Raw genomic sequence first — 17,766 nt, 5'->3', positions numbered from 1 at the left:
TTTATTTCTACTAAGTAGACCCAAGGTGTTTGCATCATCCGATACAATACATTTCCCTTCTGATCAATAATGCCAAGCAATTAGCTCCCTCATCATCATTTTTTTAATAAATTTTTATTTAGTTCTTCATTTATTTTTGGCTGCGTTGGGTCTTCGTTGCTGCACGCGGGCTTTCTCTAGTTGTGGCGAGCGGAGGCTACTCTTGGTTGCAGTGCGGTGGCTTCTCTTGTTGTGGAGCACGGGCTCTAGGCACGTGGGCTTCAGTAGTTGTGGCACATGGGCTCAGTAGTTGTGGCTCGCGGGCTGTGGAGCGCAGGCTCCCTAGTTGTGGCGCACGGGCTCAGCTGCTCCACGGCATGTGGGGTCTTCCCACACTAGGGCTTGAACCTGTGTCCCCTGCATTGGCAGGCAGATTCTTAACCACTGCGCCACCAGGGAAGTCCTGCCCCCTCATTATCTTAGTGGCTCTGTATCGTGTTCTGTTTCACTGGTGTCCCACGGTTTGACCAGTCCGCTATGGATGGACATTTTGGTGGTCCCTGGTTTTTCCTTTCGTATATATCACAGCAGTAAAAATGCTTGAATGTGTATCTTCGTGCGCATGTATGAAGGTTTTTATAGGATAAACTCTCACAAGTGAAACGCTGGGTCCAAAAGGTATGAGTATTTATTTAAATTGCAGTTTATAGCCCCTTTTCCAGTATGATCAAAGTACTTTTCAATTACCTTCACCTTTTCCATCTCCTGAGCTACACTGGTTTCTGTACTTGCATAGACACCTACCTGACAATGGAGGAAGACCTGCCCTGCTGTGAATGGGCTCCAGCAGATGCACAGAAGAAGCGGTTCATGGTCCAGGGAAGCACCTGACGTTCGGGCACAGAACAGGGACAGAATTCTAGACCCGGAAAAGGGCCCACGTTCGTAGCAGGGACCCCAGTAAAGTGGGATTCCAAGGGCCATCAGCCCAGCACACAACATCGAGGAAGCATGCAAATGTTAGCTTTTGCTATTGATATTACCATGCTATTAATCATCATTTTGCTGCTGTTAGTCTGCAGAGCTTGGCTTTCTTCAGAAAATAGTCATTTTGTACCCAATTATTTGAGTTTTCTCAATTCAGCCAAATCCCCATGCTACAGCCTGTTCCAGCAATTCTGGGGCTGTGAAACCCCCTCTGATGGCCTCTTCTCTAGCTGCTGGTTACATCAGAAAGAGTCAGCGCCCACCTGTCACCTTTACCTGCTAATGAGCCCCTGAACTCGCTGTCCTCAGGCGTCATGTTTTTTTCTTTTCCTCCCCTGAGGTCTGTACCACACTGCTGTGACTTCAGGCCTCCTCACTTCCTTGTGGCTTAAATTACACTAACCTTCCACCTGTTCCCTGACTGTAGAAAGAACAAGGTCGCAGGCAGGTGACAGAAGAAGCTCACCATTGTGTTTTGTTTGTGAAGCTGTCTTCCTCTTTCACTTGTGTTACTATAGCAACAACGCTAGATGTGGACTCGCTTTGGAAACACTCCCTTCCTGCAAAAGATGTGTGTGTACATGTGCATACGTGTGTGTATCTGTGTGTGTGTGTTGCATCAACTTACTTATGAGCCTCTTTGAAACCTGATGGTCCAGGGACTCTATTTCCATTCAGAAGTTGCTCTTATTGACAGAGAAGACAAAGTGATGGATTTTTCCATGTTCAAGGATAGCTAGAATGTGTATCCCCAGGAATGGCCCATTTTTTCATCCTCAACAATCTTCACAAGTTGACATGTGAAGAATGAGTATTGTCCAGAGGTGGCCGTTAGCAGGGTGCTGTTTCAGGTGCATGTGTATGGGGTGCCCTCCAGCCAAAAAGGAAGAGATTATGTTCAGGTGTCCCCTTGGCCGACCCCACCAGGGCCCAGAAAGTTACCAGCTACCATGCCTGTTATGGTCCCTGTTACAATTCCCTTGCCCTGGGCAGGCCCTCTGAGATGTGTTAAAAACACAAACTTCACATAAGGTAACTGGAGGCTAAGGACCACAGATTTTGGTTGGTTCCTTGGTTTGCAACCTCTCCTTAAATATTTGTAAAGGCAACAAAAAGATGAGTTCAGGAGACGCAAACCCATCCCTTGGAAGGACCTATGTGGGGTTAATGAAACACACATGACTCATCATCCAAACATTTAGCTTATACAAGTCTGTATACACTCGAAGTCACATGTAGCTTTTTCATACAAGGTGGCCCAAGAGTAGGACAGCCTCCCAGGGCCGTGAGAGTCTCCATAAGGACCCTTTTGGAGACTTTTAAGGGTCATTTTGATCATATCCAATTGTGTCTAATGCACTGATTTTAGAAACTGTTGTAAAAAGACTGGGCTTCCTGGTAATTATCGTAGAGGCAACGCCCAGGGCCCAGAACCCACCAGCATCTTTCCTGGGTAGGGGCAGTGGACACGGTCACCCCTCCTCCCAGGGGTCCTGGCTTAATCACTGAATCCTCAGTTTCTCCGACTGCAGTTGCTCTAAGTAGTTAGACTGGAGGCCTCAACCATTGGGTTCTATTAATATGGAAATCTCTGTCCTCAGCTTCTTCTGGCACAGGCCCTGGGAATGCCAAAAGTGCTGGAACGCAGCTCTTGACTTGCCCAGATTTTCTTATTTAAGAAAAAGCAAAACCAAGCCCTTAAGCCACCCCCATCTCCCTCTTTCTACATCTCTTTCTCCTGTCTTTATTTTCTAACTTATTTATCTCTCCTTCTTTCTCTTTCCCTCTCCAGTCTGTTTCTCTCGTCTCCCTTTCTCTGTCTCTCTCTTTTTCGCATGTGTAGCCCTGCCTTCTTTCCCGGCACTGCCCTCCCCCCACTGGCTCTCTCTTTCTCTCTCCACCTCTTTTTTTCTGTGTCTCTCTCTCTCAATCTCCCCACTCTCTCCTCTCTCTCCCCTCAGCTTCTCTCATTTCCCACAGGCTCTCCCATGCTACCTGGCAGTTCTCACTGCCCCACCTGTCACTAGGGAGGGAAAAATCAGCTGGAAGACTTCACTTTTTTACTTAGAAGTCCTTAACTCTGTGAGAGCTGCTGTTTTCCGTACTCACTATACAGCCTCCTTACGGCCCTCCCCGTGCGCGCGGAGCAGCCCAGATGCAGCAGCCACGGGCTGGGGTCGGACAGTGTCTGGCCTGTTACGTGTGAGTTTCATGAAAAGCCTCCTTGGCACCTGTTCAGCAGACCCGGTAAGGATTCTTGAACAGTGTGTTTTCTCCTATAATTACACCTCAACAACGACCAGTTATATGGTTCCTTGATTGCAGATAAATCTGCAGTCCTGATTTTTGTGCTCCCTAGCCCTCACAGCAGCTTCCAAGGTATTTAGTGCTCTGTTATCACACAGTGGGGGCCGAGGAAATGCAGGCCCCTCTTGCGAAGGGAAGGAGAGCCACGGAAGAGTGGAGGGAGGCTTTCGCTTCGCTGCGCGTGTTTTGTGGTTGTGTTCTTAATTGGAGAGTCGAGAACACGTTATAGACTTGAGAGGTGGGGTAAGTTGGCAGGTAGGGAAGCAGGACAGGAGTGGAAGGTGGAAGGGGAGGGGATGGGACCCAGGGAAGAAGTTCACATTGAACAGGAGGGAGAAGGCCCCCTCTAGTCTCTAGGTTTCCAGGCTGGGAGTGCTGAACGTAGAGGGCACCTGTATTCTGGCCTCTCTGCCCATCAGGGTCAGGCAGCAAGCACCGAGTCATCAAGAGTTGGTAGAGTGATCAAGAGCAGACGTCTCAGACTTGATGCAGCCCTGAATCACCTGGAAGCTGATTCTGAAGGTCTAGCGCGGGGCCCCAGATTCTGCATTTCTAACTAGCTCGCAAGTGATACCCACGCTGGCCAAGGGACCACACTTTGAGTAGCAGGGGTTTGGAAAATTGGGAGGGGAAAATGGACCACAGACAGTAATTCTTCACTGCCGAATAAGCTTGGGTCTGAACATAGTTCTAACTGGACCAAATGGAAAAATTCTGAGGCCCATGGAGAAAGCCCCACAGGTGACAGGGCTGCCCCTCGGAGGAGGACCCGGGTCTCTGCTGCGCCTGAGTCCACGTAGCACACACAGGCTTGAACGTGTTTATTGAAAAGTGAGAGGCAGGCAAGTGTCAGGAAGAAGGAGACGCAAGAAAAACTACCTTTCTTCTTTTATAGAAGGGATTATCAGTGGCTAATTCAAAAATTGTAGAGCAATGAAAACTACATCAATAATTTTCATAATAATTACAGTCTTTAGTTTTACCCTCGAATGTTTTTCTGGCAATGTGTGATTCAATTACCCTGGAAAATGTTATTATGCTATTTCAGTTTTCCCATGAGACTTAAGTCTAGGACCAACTTGCTGATAAATTTGCCCTGGGGGAGCTCATGGGCTGCCATTTACAGGCAGATACTTGTTAGGGAGCCCCCGACCTGGTTTAGCTAGATTAGTGATTCTCAGCCAGGGAGGATTGTATACACACACACGCGCGCTCCCCTGGGACATCTGGCAATGTCTGCAGGCATTTTTGATTCTTACAGCTCGGGTGCCCCTGGCATCTGGTGGGTGGAGGCTACGAATGCTGCTCAGCATCCTACACAGGACCCCCCCCAGCAAATCGTTACCCAGCCCAAGTGTCACGAGCACTGCTCTTGAGAAACCCTAAGTTAGATTAAAAATGCATTTAGGAACTAAAAAGTACTATGGGTCAGGACACCTCTCTAAAAGGTACTATTGGTCAGGACACCTCTGATTATACGTGACACCGAGTCTAAGTAGTTTTAGACAACAAGGGAAATTTATATTGTCAGAAATACTATTTAGCAAAACTAGTCTACTCTAACGACAGCAACAAAAAGCCCAAAAGAACAAAGTTTATTTCTCTGGTCACATTCCTTATAATTGATGTGCACCATTACAAACTTCATTTCTGTATTCTTTCTGTCTGTGTTCATCGTAACAATGTGCCTATATTGCTTATTACATATCTGGCATTCATCTTGACATTTATAAATATTCTCAATCATCATAATAATCCTATAAGTGTAGGGACTATTATTTTTCTCATTGTGCTGATGAGAAAATCAAGACACAGAGAGGTTAAGTGACTTGACCAAGGTCACACAGCCAATACGTTATAGAGCTTCAGGGGGTGTTAAACATGAGTAACTTTCCATCATTCATTCTTTTCAACGTGAAAGACGGCCATTGGGGCACCTCTCTCCCCACACAGACTTCCGGTGTGACTCCACCCTGGGATCAGAGCCCAGAAGGGACAGAGAATGATTTTTCTAATCCTTCCCCTCTCACTGGGTCTGATTCCCAAGGGAATAATTCTCATCCATCTTTTCTACCTGTGGGACTCAGATGTTCTCAGAAGCACCACAAGCCACCTCTGGGAAGAAATATGCAGAGGTGCCGATGGGAATTACAGTTGGTCCCATGGGGTCTATTTGAAACAGGAATCAATGGTGCAGACACAGACAATAGATTTAGAGCAGTTTCTTCTGACAACGACATTTGGGATTTAAATATAAATTAGAAGCTGTAAGTCAATTCCATGTGTGAATTTGTACAAATCCCTTGTAATGAAAGCAGAAGGTTTCTCGTGTCCTTATTTGTACTGGGGCATTAGCATCACGAGCCTAACCAAGTGTGTCGATTTTCCTACCGCTCAGGAGATTAAAGATGTACTTTCTCTAGTTAGAAACAGCTGCAAGGGGCACGTACAGAGCAGGGCTTGTTCTCCGTGAGCTCCGGGGTGTCCGTCTTATTTCTGCATTAAGCTGAGCAATAGCGCATGCAAATAGGGGAAAGGAGGCTACTTGAAGTGGGTTGGTCAAAGGAGATATGGTGCCCATAGATCCCCCTTCTTCCCAACCCCTCCTGCCATTCAAAGAGGGAAGCTTCATTCTCAAATATTGCCTTTCCTCACACGGGAGGGGCAGTGAGCTCTGAGAAGCCGGCAAACAGTACATGGCCTCATGTGTTTAAAAGGTGCCACCCAAGCGCTCTCTGCATATTGGTGAATGACTTAGATCTCCACCGCATTACACACAGAGTCACCATGTGACCCAGCAATTCCGCTCCTAGGTATCTGCCCAAGGGAATGAAAACATACGTCCACATAAAAACGTGTCCATGAATGTTCAGAGCAGCATATTCACAATAGCCAAAAAGTGGAAACAGCCCACATGTTGATCAGTGGCAGAATGGTTAGATAAAATGTGGTCCATCCATGCTGTGGAATATTATTCAGCCAGTAAAAGGAACAAAGTGCCAACACAGGTTATAACAGGGATGAACCTTGAAAGCAGTATGCTAATTGAAAGAAGCTAGACACAGAAGACCACATATTGTGTCATTCCATTTCTATGAAATTTCCAGAATGGTAAATCCATAGAGACAGAAGGTAGGTTAGTGATTGTCAGGGGCAGGGGTTGGGGGTGGGGGGCGGTGAGGAATAGGATGACTGCTTAATGGGTACAGGATTTCTGTCTGAGGTGATGAAAAAGATGACCTCCAGGAGATAGCCCTGTGATTTCATTGGCAAATGTATTCCGTTGGTCTGTTAGCAACTCCTATAGACTCCTAGAGCAGAGAACTGTAAGAAATCTCAAGGGTCCCACCAGTGGCATCCTTTGGCACTCCCAACACCGGCTAGGACCCACACAAGCTAGAACAGGTCACAACGATCTTTTTAAAGTTCGATCCTAACACTAGGAGGGGGCCTTCGGAGTCATTTCAAGCAGCTGTTCTCACCTCCTGGCCGTTCATCAGAACCATCTGGGGGAGTTTTCAGAAATGCAAGTGCCTAGGCCCTACCCAAAGAGAATCTCTGAATGTGGGACCTCAGATCATGAGTAGTTTTCAGGTGATTCTAATGTGCAGTCAGTGTTAAGAACTCCTGCTCTAGCCTGATACCCTACACCTCAGATAAGCAAACCTGGACTCAGAGAAGTTACAGAATTTACCCGTGAGTTAGAGGTAGATCAGAACTTGCCCCATTTCACTGAATTTTCCACACCTGTAAATTTGCAGAATTGCATAAACCAAATTCTAAGTCTTTAGAGCAGACCATGCTATTGTTCCTAAAGAAAAGTCATTCTTCATCCAGATTCAGATATTTGTGTTGAATGCATATCCCTGCAGAAGATCTCTTTGCTTCTCAAAATTAAACTATTTTTCAGTTATCTCATCAAATGTACAAATGTGTTTTGCCTTTTCTTTCATTTTTTTAAAAAGAGAAACTCAAGCGAAGGAGAGATATTAATGTCAGATGAAATAAAGTTTCCACACCGGGCATGTGGAGAAAAAACAATGCAGGCATATTTGCTCCTTGGTTTTTATTTTTCTCTCACCATCACATGTAATATTTATTTCATCAGTTCCCTAAGGCAGTGATTTTCAAACGTCATTTCAGCAGCAAAACTTTTTTTTTGCAAGCAAAATCTTAGACAAGAACTCTAATATACAAAACAGATAAAATATATCTGGCAGATTCCTCAGGCAGTTTCAGTCTTTCTTGTTTAAAGGAAAATACGTGATACATTCATGGGACTCCTGCACCATCTCTCAAACACTCTTTGTTCCAAGGAACATAGTTTGAGAACCATTGCCCAGCTGTATTATTTTTCTGCCAGTCTTCAGTGGCTGTGTGTTCTCATTTTGTTTTGAGGACAAAAAGATATGTTTTAGTATTTGAGTCTTTTCTTCCTGAAAACTCACTTCTTAGCTGCAATATGCATCTGTAATTGGTAAATTCGAGGAGCTTCGGTAGGCGAGGTCGCGTGGAGGAAGAATTGCATAAACAAATTTGTTGGACCGTCGGGCCCCCAGCAAGCCAGAACCTGGCTGGGCATCTTCCTCCAAAGTCAGGTACCCAGCACCTCCTCTGTGTCTGCAGCAACCATGGAAACTTCTCCTAGGAAATGAATCAATACAGAAGAGAGTGCACTGAGTGGGGAGGGGAGGATAATTCCTGCCGGAGCATGAAGTGAATATTGTTTCCCTCTCTTGCCTGTTGGCTCATCCCCTGGCACCTGTACAGCTGGGAGGCTGCGTGACACTTGGTTTTTCCTCTCGTTGGAACAGGACCCCAGACGCAGCCCTCCAGGCACGTAGCTCTCCTCCCGGCCCGGGGTTCCCTGGGGTGGGGGGTTGGGGGTCACATCCACTAGGAGACGTGTGCCTCGGCTCTCCTGGACCAATAACCACACTGCCTGGCGTGCCAGCAACTCTGGAGAGTCCTCCCCACTCAGGAACCTGTTTCTTTGTCATCGAGCTGCTATTCCTTATTATCATTGAACTATTTCCGCATTCAGCTTTTCTGTTTCCTCACCTGTTTAGTAACAGTGTGTGGCATACTAAACATAAATGTTTAGTAACATTTAACTGAGAAGACTCTCGTAACCCATGGAGAAGTCTAATAGGCCAGTCTCTAACTGTTCTTTACCGCGGCTGCAAGGGACTCTCTCTCCCCACAATAGAAATAACATGCAAATACTTTTAGTAAAGCATCCGGCACAAAAGAAAAACACAATAATTGTCAGTAGAAGAAATTAATGTTAGTTGGATCAGGAGAGGACTTTGATTCTGTTTTCTTAAAAAGAGTTTTTAACTTTTAGCGACAAGCAATGAAATATTTACAGATTCAGTGATATGTCTGGGATTTGCTCCAAACAAGACAGGAATGGGGAGAAGTGGGCGTGTAGATGAAGCACAATGGGGGCATAAGTTGAAAATCTCTGAAGCCCTGATGATAGCACATGGGGTTCATTACTTCATTCTGTCTGCTTTTATAGCTGTTTGAAAATTTCCATAGCAAGATGTAAAAGAGAAAAAGAAAAAATATTTGAGGAAACATCTGTGAAACCCAAATCTTCATCAAAAGGACCACATTTACGTCCTGAGAGTGATAGACATCCATCCACCACAGCTGTTTTCCCAGGGCTCCATTAGTTGCAAGGAGTAGAAACCCACATGAGACGGCTGGAGAGGAGATGGGGTTGCTGAGAGGCACGGGAGCACCCCACACAAGAAGCACAGGGAGCCTCAGGGGAACAGGAGCAGGACTGGGAAACCAGTCAGAGATCCAGGATGCTTCCTCATCTGTCTGTCTCTGAGTGCCCCCAAGATCTCTTGGTTTTTCTTTCAGTGTGTCCATTCTTTTGCTTCTCTATGCATCTATTCGTTCATGTCCAAATGACAAAAAATGGCCACTCCATTTCTCATCTACTCAGAAACTTAGGATTTAAGGACCCTTTGCTCTCTGATTATATAGCCTGTATTTCTCTGAGTTCATATGCTTAGAGAAATCATCTGATCGTTCATGAAGCGGCCAATAGATTGGTGACTTGTGAGTCCAGTGCCACTTCTGGGTCCAGTCAGCTCTGGCAACGAAAGCTGGGATCGTGTGATACAAATGGCCCTCTAGTAACACTCTTTTCAGCAGGAGCTGGGGAAGGTATAGTTTCCTCAGATGTTTTATGGATACAGGCACCCTGAACTAAATCTACTCAGAAACTTAAAGAATCTTCAGAAAAGGAAGACTGCCATCCACCATTAGAATGTTATCATCTCTGGCATGTGACGTACAATTTAGTTCACTTTCCTTTTTCTCAGTGAGAATAGAGAAGAAGTGGTCATTCTTCTTATCGTGAGACCCTCCAACACATGTACACTGTCATCTTCTCCCCTCAGGTTGTACTCTAGACAAAAATGATCCCAAAGTTGAATGTCTGATTATAGCGCTCTCACTTTATGAAAGAGGTGGTGTTGGGCATCTGCGGAAACAGAGACAAGACCCGGCTCACAGTTGATAGGGGCGCGCCCCAGGCTGCCTCCACTTGAGAGGGCGGGGACGTCTCTGCTCACAGTTGGCGGGAAGCCCAGCTCTAGCATCTGCTTTACGACTTCTCTCTGTGAACTGTCTCCCATGGGCGTTGAAGACCAAAGGGCTGACACCACTCCTCATTTTCAAAGAGAAAACGATATTTAGAGAAGAGAGAATGTTGACTAGATGGGAAATTAGTAAAAGACGCTCACCAATATCTGGGGCCATTATGGGCTGTTGGGTTCCCGAATGGTCCCCTCCCATCTTGGTGTTTCTTCGGGGCCTGTCCATGCACATCGTACTGGGATGTGGCTAGGGAGGGACTCAGTAGGCACAGTTGTCTTGAGGGCTGGCTGATGAGCAGACCATGGTTCTCAGCCAAGCAACCTAGAGTCCCTTGTGGGGCTCTGCTGTTCATCACTCCTTAGACATAAAGTCTTCTTTAAAATACTGAATAAACTCTATACTTACTAAATTTGTTATTTAAATATTATCTATGTTATATTATGTGCACTTTATATATATAATTACATTTTATATTTTTATATGTATTTTAAGTATTTTACATTATATTACATATATATAAAGTACACATAAACATTAACTGTAAGCTGAATTAAAATGTCCTCCTATGTTTTCTTCTAAAACATTGATTGTTTTACCTTTCACAATTTCTGTATGGTGTGAGGTAGGGAATCAAGATTCTCTGTTTTTTCCACATGGCTAGCCAATGGCCCCAGCACCATTTATTAAAATGACCATTAGCTGTAAACTAAATCATGTCCAAACATAAATGCAGCCTGGGATGAATGACAATGGAGAAATGGTAGAAAACGAATTGTGTGAGCAAAGCATATAAAGAAAATGGGGTGAGCAGGAGGGAATGTGTCAGTCTGCTGAGCTGTAAACCCATGAGGGGAGAGAATAGTGTCCCTCTCATTTACTGCTGTACTTCTTGTGCCTGGCAGACCCCCTGACATGCAATAGACATTTAATGACTATTTATTTAAATGAGGTGTTGCATCTTTCTACCCCAGGATGACTCCTAATCATAGATAGAAGGAAACCAGATATCTGATGCAGCTATTCCTTCTAAATGTGGGTGTGATAAGTTAACATCATTTGTCTTGGTGATAAAGATCAAGACAAGGATAGGCAAGTTTGTGAGTGTCAGGTATACACGACTGAAGAGCAGAGAGCTTCTTCCACACCCACCGAGGGAAATAAGCTATCTACACAAGACAACCACATTGGAAGGCAGACTGTGATAAGAACAGAAAGAGTCACAGGGGTTTGAGCCATATTCTCCAATTTATTAGTAAGAATTTCATATGATACAGAATGAAATCGATCATCATCACCAGTCCTAACAAATACTGATTCCTTACTCTATGCCAGGATCCTTAAATGTATGATCTTATTTATAGCAATCACAGTTTCTACCCATTAGGCTATCAGCAAGAAATTAGATTTTCCCAACAAGGTGCATCGTTTATGTAAATACAGACTCATAAAAGTGCTTGCAAGTTCAGTTTCTGATGATGTCTCCCTCACCCTTTTATCCTCACAAATAGAAACTGAAGTGTGTAAAACTTTCCGGGACCTTATCTTTTAATTTTTTCAAAGCCAGGGCCCAGATGACTATATCCCAGCTTTTCAAGTTCAATATCAGTTCTCCATGAAACCCCAGGGTTGGCAGCTCATGAACCTGGACTCCAGCGATCAAGCAGGCAGGCTTGCATGTGTCCTGTCCCTTAAAGTCATCAGCTGTCGCTTCTCCCCCACCTGTGGCTTTCTAGCCTGCTGATCGTTATTTCCGTCTTCCAGGTTAACCTTAAGGACCAACTCTTTGCTCTATGAGGAACAGTGTTCATTCTCAGTGTAAATTAAAATGCAAGTCCCTCTTCCCCTGGTGATGGATAACCTTTGTGGCAAGTCCAAGTAGTCTCTTCCTAAATGTCCATCACAAAATTCACCTCACCTTGGCAAAGAAAAGAAAATGAAGTAACTCAGTTCTGAATTGAGAGGAGAGAGCTAATGAAACTCAGTATGTCCCAAGCCAGTCGCCCATACTGATTGTGTAAAAACACGTTTTGCATCTCGTATTTGATTTGCTGCACTGTTTAACAGAAAAGTAACTTTCTTTTTTTCCAATTAAATGAAGTAATGTTACAATCCTTAATTCCTCCTGCTCTAGTATCGTAAGTTAATGTCTGTCTATTGTTTTTAAATCACAGAGTGAGCATTGCTATAGAAATATAAAACGGTACTGTTTCATTTTAATCTACTTAATTTTCCATTCTTGAATTACATAATGGGGTTAAACATTGAATAGAATTAATAGAATGAGTATTTAATTAAGCAATAATGAGTTTCTAAATGGATGCTCAAGGAAACTGGTTTTATAGTTTATGCAAGAATCAGATAATGGTCTTAACAAAGACTATAATAATTGTGTTGAATGTTTTCTATATTTAAAGATTTTTTTCTGAATTCTCCCAGGAGTAGATTTAAACATAATCCAGTTCCTTGATTAGACTTCACTTGGCTCTCAAGACAAATTCTAAATGCCTTTCCCTGTCCCACAAGGATCTGCATAATCTGACTCAATTCTCCTCTGGAGTCCAATAGCAAACAGTTCTCCCCGAGTTCTCCTTTGCTCTCCAGCCACACCCACCTCCCCTCTGGTCCACAAATGCCCTGTGCTTCCTTCACTGCTGGCCTTTGCACCTGCTGTTCCAGATGCCAGGAAGGCTCTCTCCCTTTTCATCTCACTAACTCCTCTTCTTTCAGTTCTCAGGGAATTCTTCCCTAATGACCCTCCCTAGACTGGGTCAGGCACCACCCCCTCTCACCACTCGCCTCAAGCTTCAGGCTCTCCAAGAACTATGTTATTTCTTCCCCAACACTTCACGTATTTTTGTAATTAAACATATGCCATGTCTGTTGTCTTGTTTACTAGTGTGTCCCTAGAATTTATTTTTTTCTTTTTCTATTTTTTAGAATTTAATACTATATCATGCGTGGTACACAAAAGCCGCTTGACAAATATTTGTTGGCTGGCTGGCTGGAATATGGATGGATGGGTGGATGGGTGGATGGATGGAGGATGGATGGAGGACGGATAAGTGGATGGAAGGATGGATGGATGGATGAACAGAGGATAAATAAATGGATGGATGCGTGATGGATGGTAGGTAAATGTAGCTGTGGACACATTACTACATCTAAGGATATATTAGGGTCGTAATGCATGCTGTGAGAATTTCTAGAACATTATCACCTTCCCGTTCCACTTGGACTCATTTGCCCACGCACTGAAAAGGTATTCTGCACCAGCCTCTTGGTGGATGTCATGAAAAGGTGTCATGGGAGAAACTGCACAGGCTTTTCTCACCTATACATGGCCTAAATATTAATTTTACAAATTCATCCATCCATCCAGAAGATCTTCATGTGTCCAGCACTGTGTTGTGTACTGGGGACCAGGCACTATAAGCGCATGCCTGAACTCCTAAAATCAGCAAAAAAAAAAAAAAAAAAAAAAAAGAATTTTTTAGGATCTAAGAAAATTTTAATTTTTTTCCTCACATCAGGGGGAAAAAAAATGAAATTTTTAAAGCCTATGAAAATCAAGTGTGGTAGGAGGGACCAACAAACGTAACGTACCCAGTGTCTTCGAAAGTCATAAGGCATCCCTGCTAGAGATGTTCTGGAGAACAAGGGAGGTCAACCCATCCCTCCTGCCCTGGACCATCCAAGCAAGTAGCAGAATCAGGCATCCGTCACCATGCCAGTCTCTCTTAGTCTCACTCCTGTATAGCTTCATCCCTTCACATTTCCTCTCAGCCCTCACCTTTGATGCCAGGCCCCATTTCCTATCTTAAGACCATTCATTCACTCAACAGACACCTACTGTGTCCCTTCTATGCACCCAGCGTCATGCAAGGGGTGGAGAGGAAGCCCTGAACAAGACAGACACACACGGAGCCTCCAGCCTCCTCAAATCGTGATCTGTTCTTAGAGTGTCTTCCTCTCAGCAATGTGACATTCACCTGCCTTGACAAAGTAACTCCTCACCTGTGGACTGGATGTAATGGCATTCGCACCTGACTGGTGGTTTCCAGCATCCTCTAGTCTTAGCACTCCCAAACCCACTGAATTGTCTGCCTGGTGTCCCAAGGTACAGGTGTCAGAACAGCCACAGGGACAGGTTATGAGCTGAGGTCTGCTGTGATCAGGAGGGACAGAGAATCAGTCCTCTGGCTCTGGACCACAGCAGGGGGTGGAGGACTGGCCTAAGCAATGAGACTGTTGAGTGGGCGTGAGTAATAGAACGTGTGGAAAGCAGACGTTACTGGAGTCCAGGAGATTTGTATCTGACCTTTGGTTCATTCAAGGACTTTGGACAAACCTCTTCCTTCCTTCTCTCTCTGTGCCTGTTTCTTTATCTGCCACCTGTAGGATTGGATAGCACGTGTGTCCCACTCCTGGACACATGGCAGACAGCAGTAGTTGATCACAGCTCTCCTTCCTACCAATCCCACATGCACTGCAGGCCCCTCAGCATGGGACCCAGGCAGCCTTGCAATGCACAAGGGCAGGCTCTCACATCCTTACTTTGGCCGTTCTTGACCTTGAACTCTCATGCTTCTCTATCCAAACTACATATTAGAATTATCTGGGCAGGTCAACAAAACACTGAAACCCACGCCTTACCCCAGACCAACTGAACTGGAATAGGGTTATTTTTTTTAAAAAACAGTGTTTTTAAAAAGCCCTCCAGGAGATTCTAACAGGGCTGTGAACCACCAGTCTAGATTTCAAGCTCAGGAATTCCGTAATTTTTGTGATAAGGGAGGAAAGATAGAAGTTAGGCCTAACTTAAACAAGAATCAGAGGAATCAGGTCAAAATAACTGTCTCGTGGAGCTGTTTCTGTGTGACAGTACCCTCCACTTCCCCTCACTCCAGCTCCTTTCCATCCAGTGTGCGTGTTCCAGGAATTTCCCAGCACCGCTTGTAGAGAAGGGAAACAGCTCACCCAGGTTTGCTGAGTTGTGACAGACAAATTAGTTCCCGTCCCCATCCCGCTCCCCCAAGGCATCAAGATTATGGCTTGTGATTAATGATTTGCAAGTCAATTAATTAATCAGCCACCGCTTTTGAAACCTCATTTCTCAAATTACTTGTCTTTGAACAGAAGGGCTTTCTGACATCCTCTTATTGTCTCTAGATTCTCTTTCCTACTAATTGAAATTCCAGGATATTTCTTCTTCTTGTTGTCAGCTTATTGGTATTAATTGTATATAAAATATTTGCAAACAGATTACTATTCACCAGTAGTGTATCAGAGGTAAGCACCAAAACAATACTTTATGCTTCCAGCTCAAAGGAATGTGCTAATGATGGCTCGTGAAATTCTCTACCTGAAAGCTGATTTTTCATTTATTGATTTATTTTTCACCACACCTACTTGCAACAAATATTTGAGATGTGTTACAATAAAAACACAGGTACAACAAAGCTCCAAACGATTTATATGTTTCCTTAGAAAATATGTTTCCTTCCTTTTAAAGTCATGCTAGGTGTGGGCAAGGGGTGGGAGGGATGAAATTGACTTCCTTCACTAAGGAAGAGGCTACAATTGAGCAGAGGCTCTGGAGTCAAACACTGGGGTTCCAATCCCCGTCCCTCCATATGTGAGCGATGGCAGTGTGATTACCTGGTTACCTTGTCGTTCAGGGTGGGTGAGGCTGTAATAGGGGCGGGGCCGGTGCACAGCCGTTACCGAGCAACCGTTACCGCGAGACCTCAAGCACAGGAGGGTTAGGTTAGCAAGAGACATTTAGTGTGGCGGTTAGAGGTCGCTCTGCCAACGGTCCGCCCGGGGTGGTCCTCACGGCAAGAGGTAAGAGGGGGACGGCGGCCTTCTCCCTGGGTCCCTCCGGGCCGTCCCCGGCCTCAGGCGGCGGGTGAGCTGGGGGGCCCCAGGACAGGCTGGGGGCTGTGTCCCGCAGAGCTCCAGAGCCTTTGCCATGGCCGCCCACTGGCCGGGCCTAGGCCTAGAGGCCGCGGGAACCTCTCTCCCATCCCCTCCTCCGCTACCTAATGGCGACGGCGGTCTCCCTGGGTCCCTGGGACCCGGCCCGCTCTGCCCCAACCTTTGGGTGGCCTGAGGCACCTGAGGGCCGGCTGGGTCGTGGGCGCCTGGCTCCCTCAGTGATGACGGCTGGGCAGGGTCTGGGGACCTGGCCCTGAGGGCGCTGCCAGCCGGGCCTGGGCAGTGGTGGGAGGACCCAGCCTGGGTGTGGACGAACGCTCCCGGCCAGGGTAACTGGCCCCCGCGGGGACCCCCTCCTCTCAGCCAGGGCCTGGACCTCAGAGGGCCAAAGTTGAGCCTTGGGGCCTTGCTCTTTCTTGTCAGAACAGAGAGTAACATTTGTTTTGGTGGAGGTTTACAGGAACACCGTGACCTGACGGTGACCTGACCTCAGGAACGAAGGATCCGACACCAAGAAGTCTGCAACAGCTAACCATGCTCTTCCCTCACCTTTCCTGTAAAAGGGCTTCACTGAAAGCTTTCAGCGACTTCAGGGTTTTTGAGGCATGAGCCATACATCTCCTTGCATGGCCCTGCAGTAAACCTTTCTCTGCTCCAGACTCTGACGTTTTGGTATTGTTTGGCCTCACTGTGCGTTGGGCACACAGATTTGCCTTCAGTAACAAGGCTACAAGAACAAATGCAAACAAAAATGCATAAAGGCTCAAACTCAATACAAGTTTGTTTCTCATTCGACAACAGTTCAGGACAGGCTCCCACCCACCTCCATGTGGTGACTCAGGGACCCAAGCTCCTTCCCTCTTGTGGCTCCACCTTCCCCTTGGGTCTCCTGGTTGTCTGCATCCAGGTAGATAGAAGGAAAGGGGTCCAGAGAAGAGGCACAGCTGTTCTCTTAACCCTCAGCCCAGGTGAACCCAGGCCAGCCCTGGCAAACATCACTTCTGCCCACATCCTGTAGGAGGGAATTCAGCCTCATGGCCCCGCATAAGGCTGAGAGAACCTGAAGTATATCATCTGTTGGCACACACAGCATCGTGGTCTTCCTCTGTTAGTCTTTATTATTTAATGAGATGGTATGGGTAATGTGCCCAATACCAGGCATATGGTAAGAGTGCCATCAATGGTCTTCACTGTGGGTTTTTGTTTTTTTTTTCCAAAATAGTGACAGTAACGGTCTGCTTTATTTGCAGTTTCAAGCCACAGTCGAGGAAGGAGCCGTGGGAGTTATTGTCAACTTGACAGTTGAGGACAAGGACGATCCTACCACAGGCGCGTGGAGGGCCGCCTACACCATCATCAACGGGAACCCTGGGCAGAGCTTCGAGATCCACACCAACCCGCAAAGCAACGAGGGGATGCTCTCCGTCGTCAAAGTAAGGGTGCTTCCAACTGCTCCTCCCTCCTCGCCTGAGCACCCAGGGCCCCAGGTCGAGGATAAACCAGCCGCTGTCTCCTCCTCCTGGAGTTAAAATGGGAAAAGGCTTCAGCTTAGGGGTGTGCTTGTACCCTCATGGCTATAAAACCAAGTTGTTCTGCAGGTTCTGGAAAACCTAAACTTCTGTGTAACCTTAAAAAAAAAAAAACTTAATTTTTAAATGAGATTCTCCATATGCTTGATAATGAATTATCAAAGATATGCAAAAATGGGACCTGTGAAGGTTTTCTAAAGATCCATGTTCAGATTGTGCGTTATTACAGTTCTTCTTTTTTTTTTTTTTTTAAAGATCAAATTTATAGAGAGAATGTTTTTTTTGCTTATCTCTCTTAAATTTTATTTATTTATTTATTTATTTATGGCTGTGTTGGGTCTTCGTTGCTGCACGCGGGCTTTCTCTAGTTGCAGTGAGCAGGGGCTACTCTTTGTTGCGGTGCGCG

At 45.6% G+C, this 17,766-nt stretch overlaps 1 protein-coding gene across 1 annotated transcript in view; it reads left to right on the top strand.

Moving 5' to 3' along the window:
• CDH13 (cadherin 13) overlaps positions 1–17,766 on the top strand; it is a 1,038,265-nt gene that overhangs the window by 903,612 nt on the left and 116,887 nt on the right. Inside the window, exon 9 of the mRNA XM_007182584.3 lies at positions 17,082–17,264. Within this exon, the coding sequence (XP_007182646.1) occupies positions 17,082–17,264 (183 nt within the window). The remainder of the gene's footprint in view (positions 1–17,081; positions 17,265–17,766) is intronic.

The sequence above is a fragment of the Balaenoptera acutorostrata genome, chromosome 19, assembly GCF_949987535.1.
Source record: "Balaenoptera acutorostrata chromosome 19, mBalAcu1.1, whole genome shotgun sequence".
Lineage (NCBI taxonomy): Eukaryota > Metazoa > Chordata > Mammalia > Artiodactyla > Balaenopteridae > Balaenoptera > Balaenoptera acutorostrata.
Note: the sequence above shows the minus strand (reverse complement) of the source record. Positions and strands in the feature narration are given on the sequence as shown.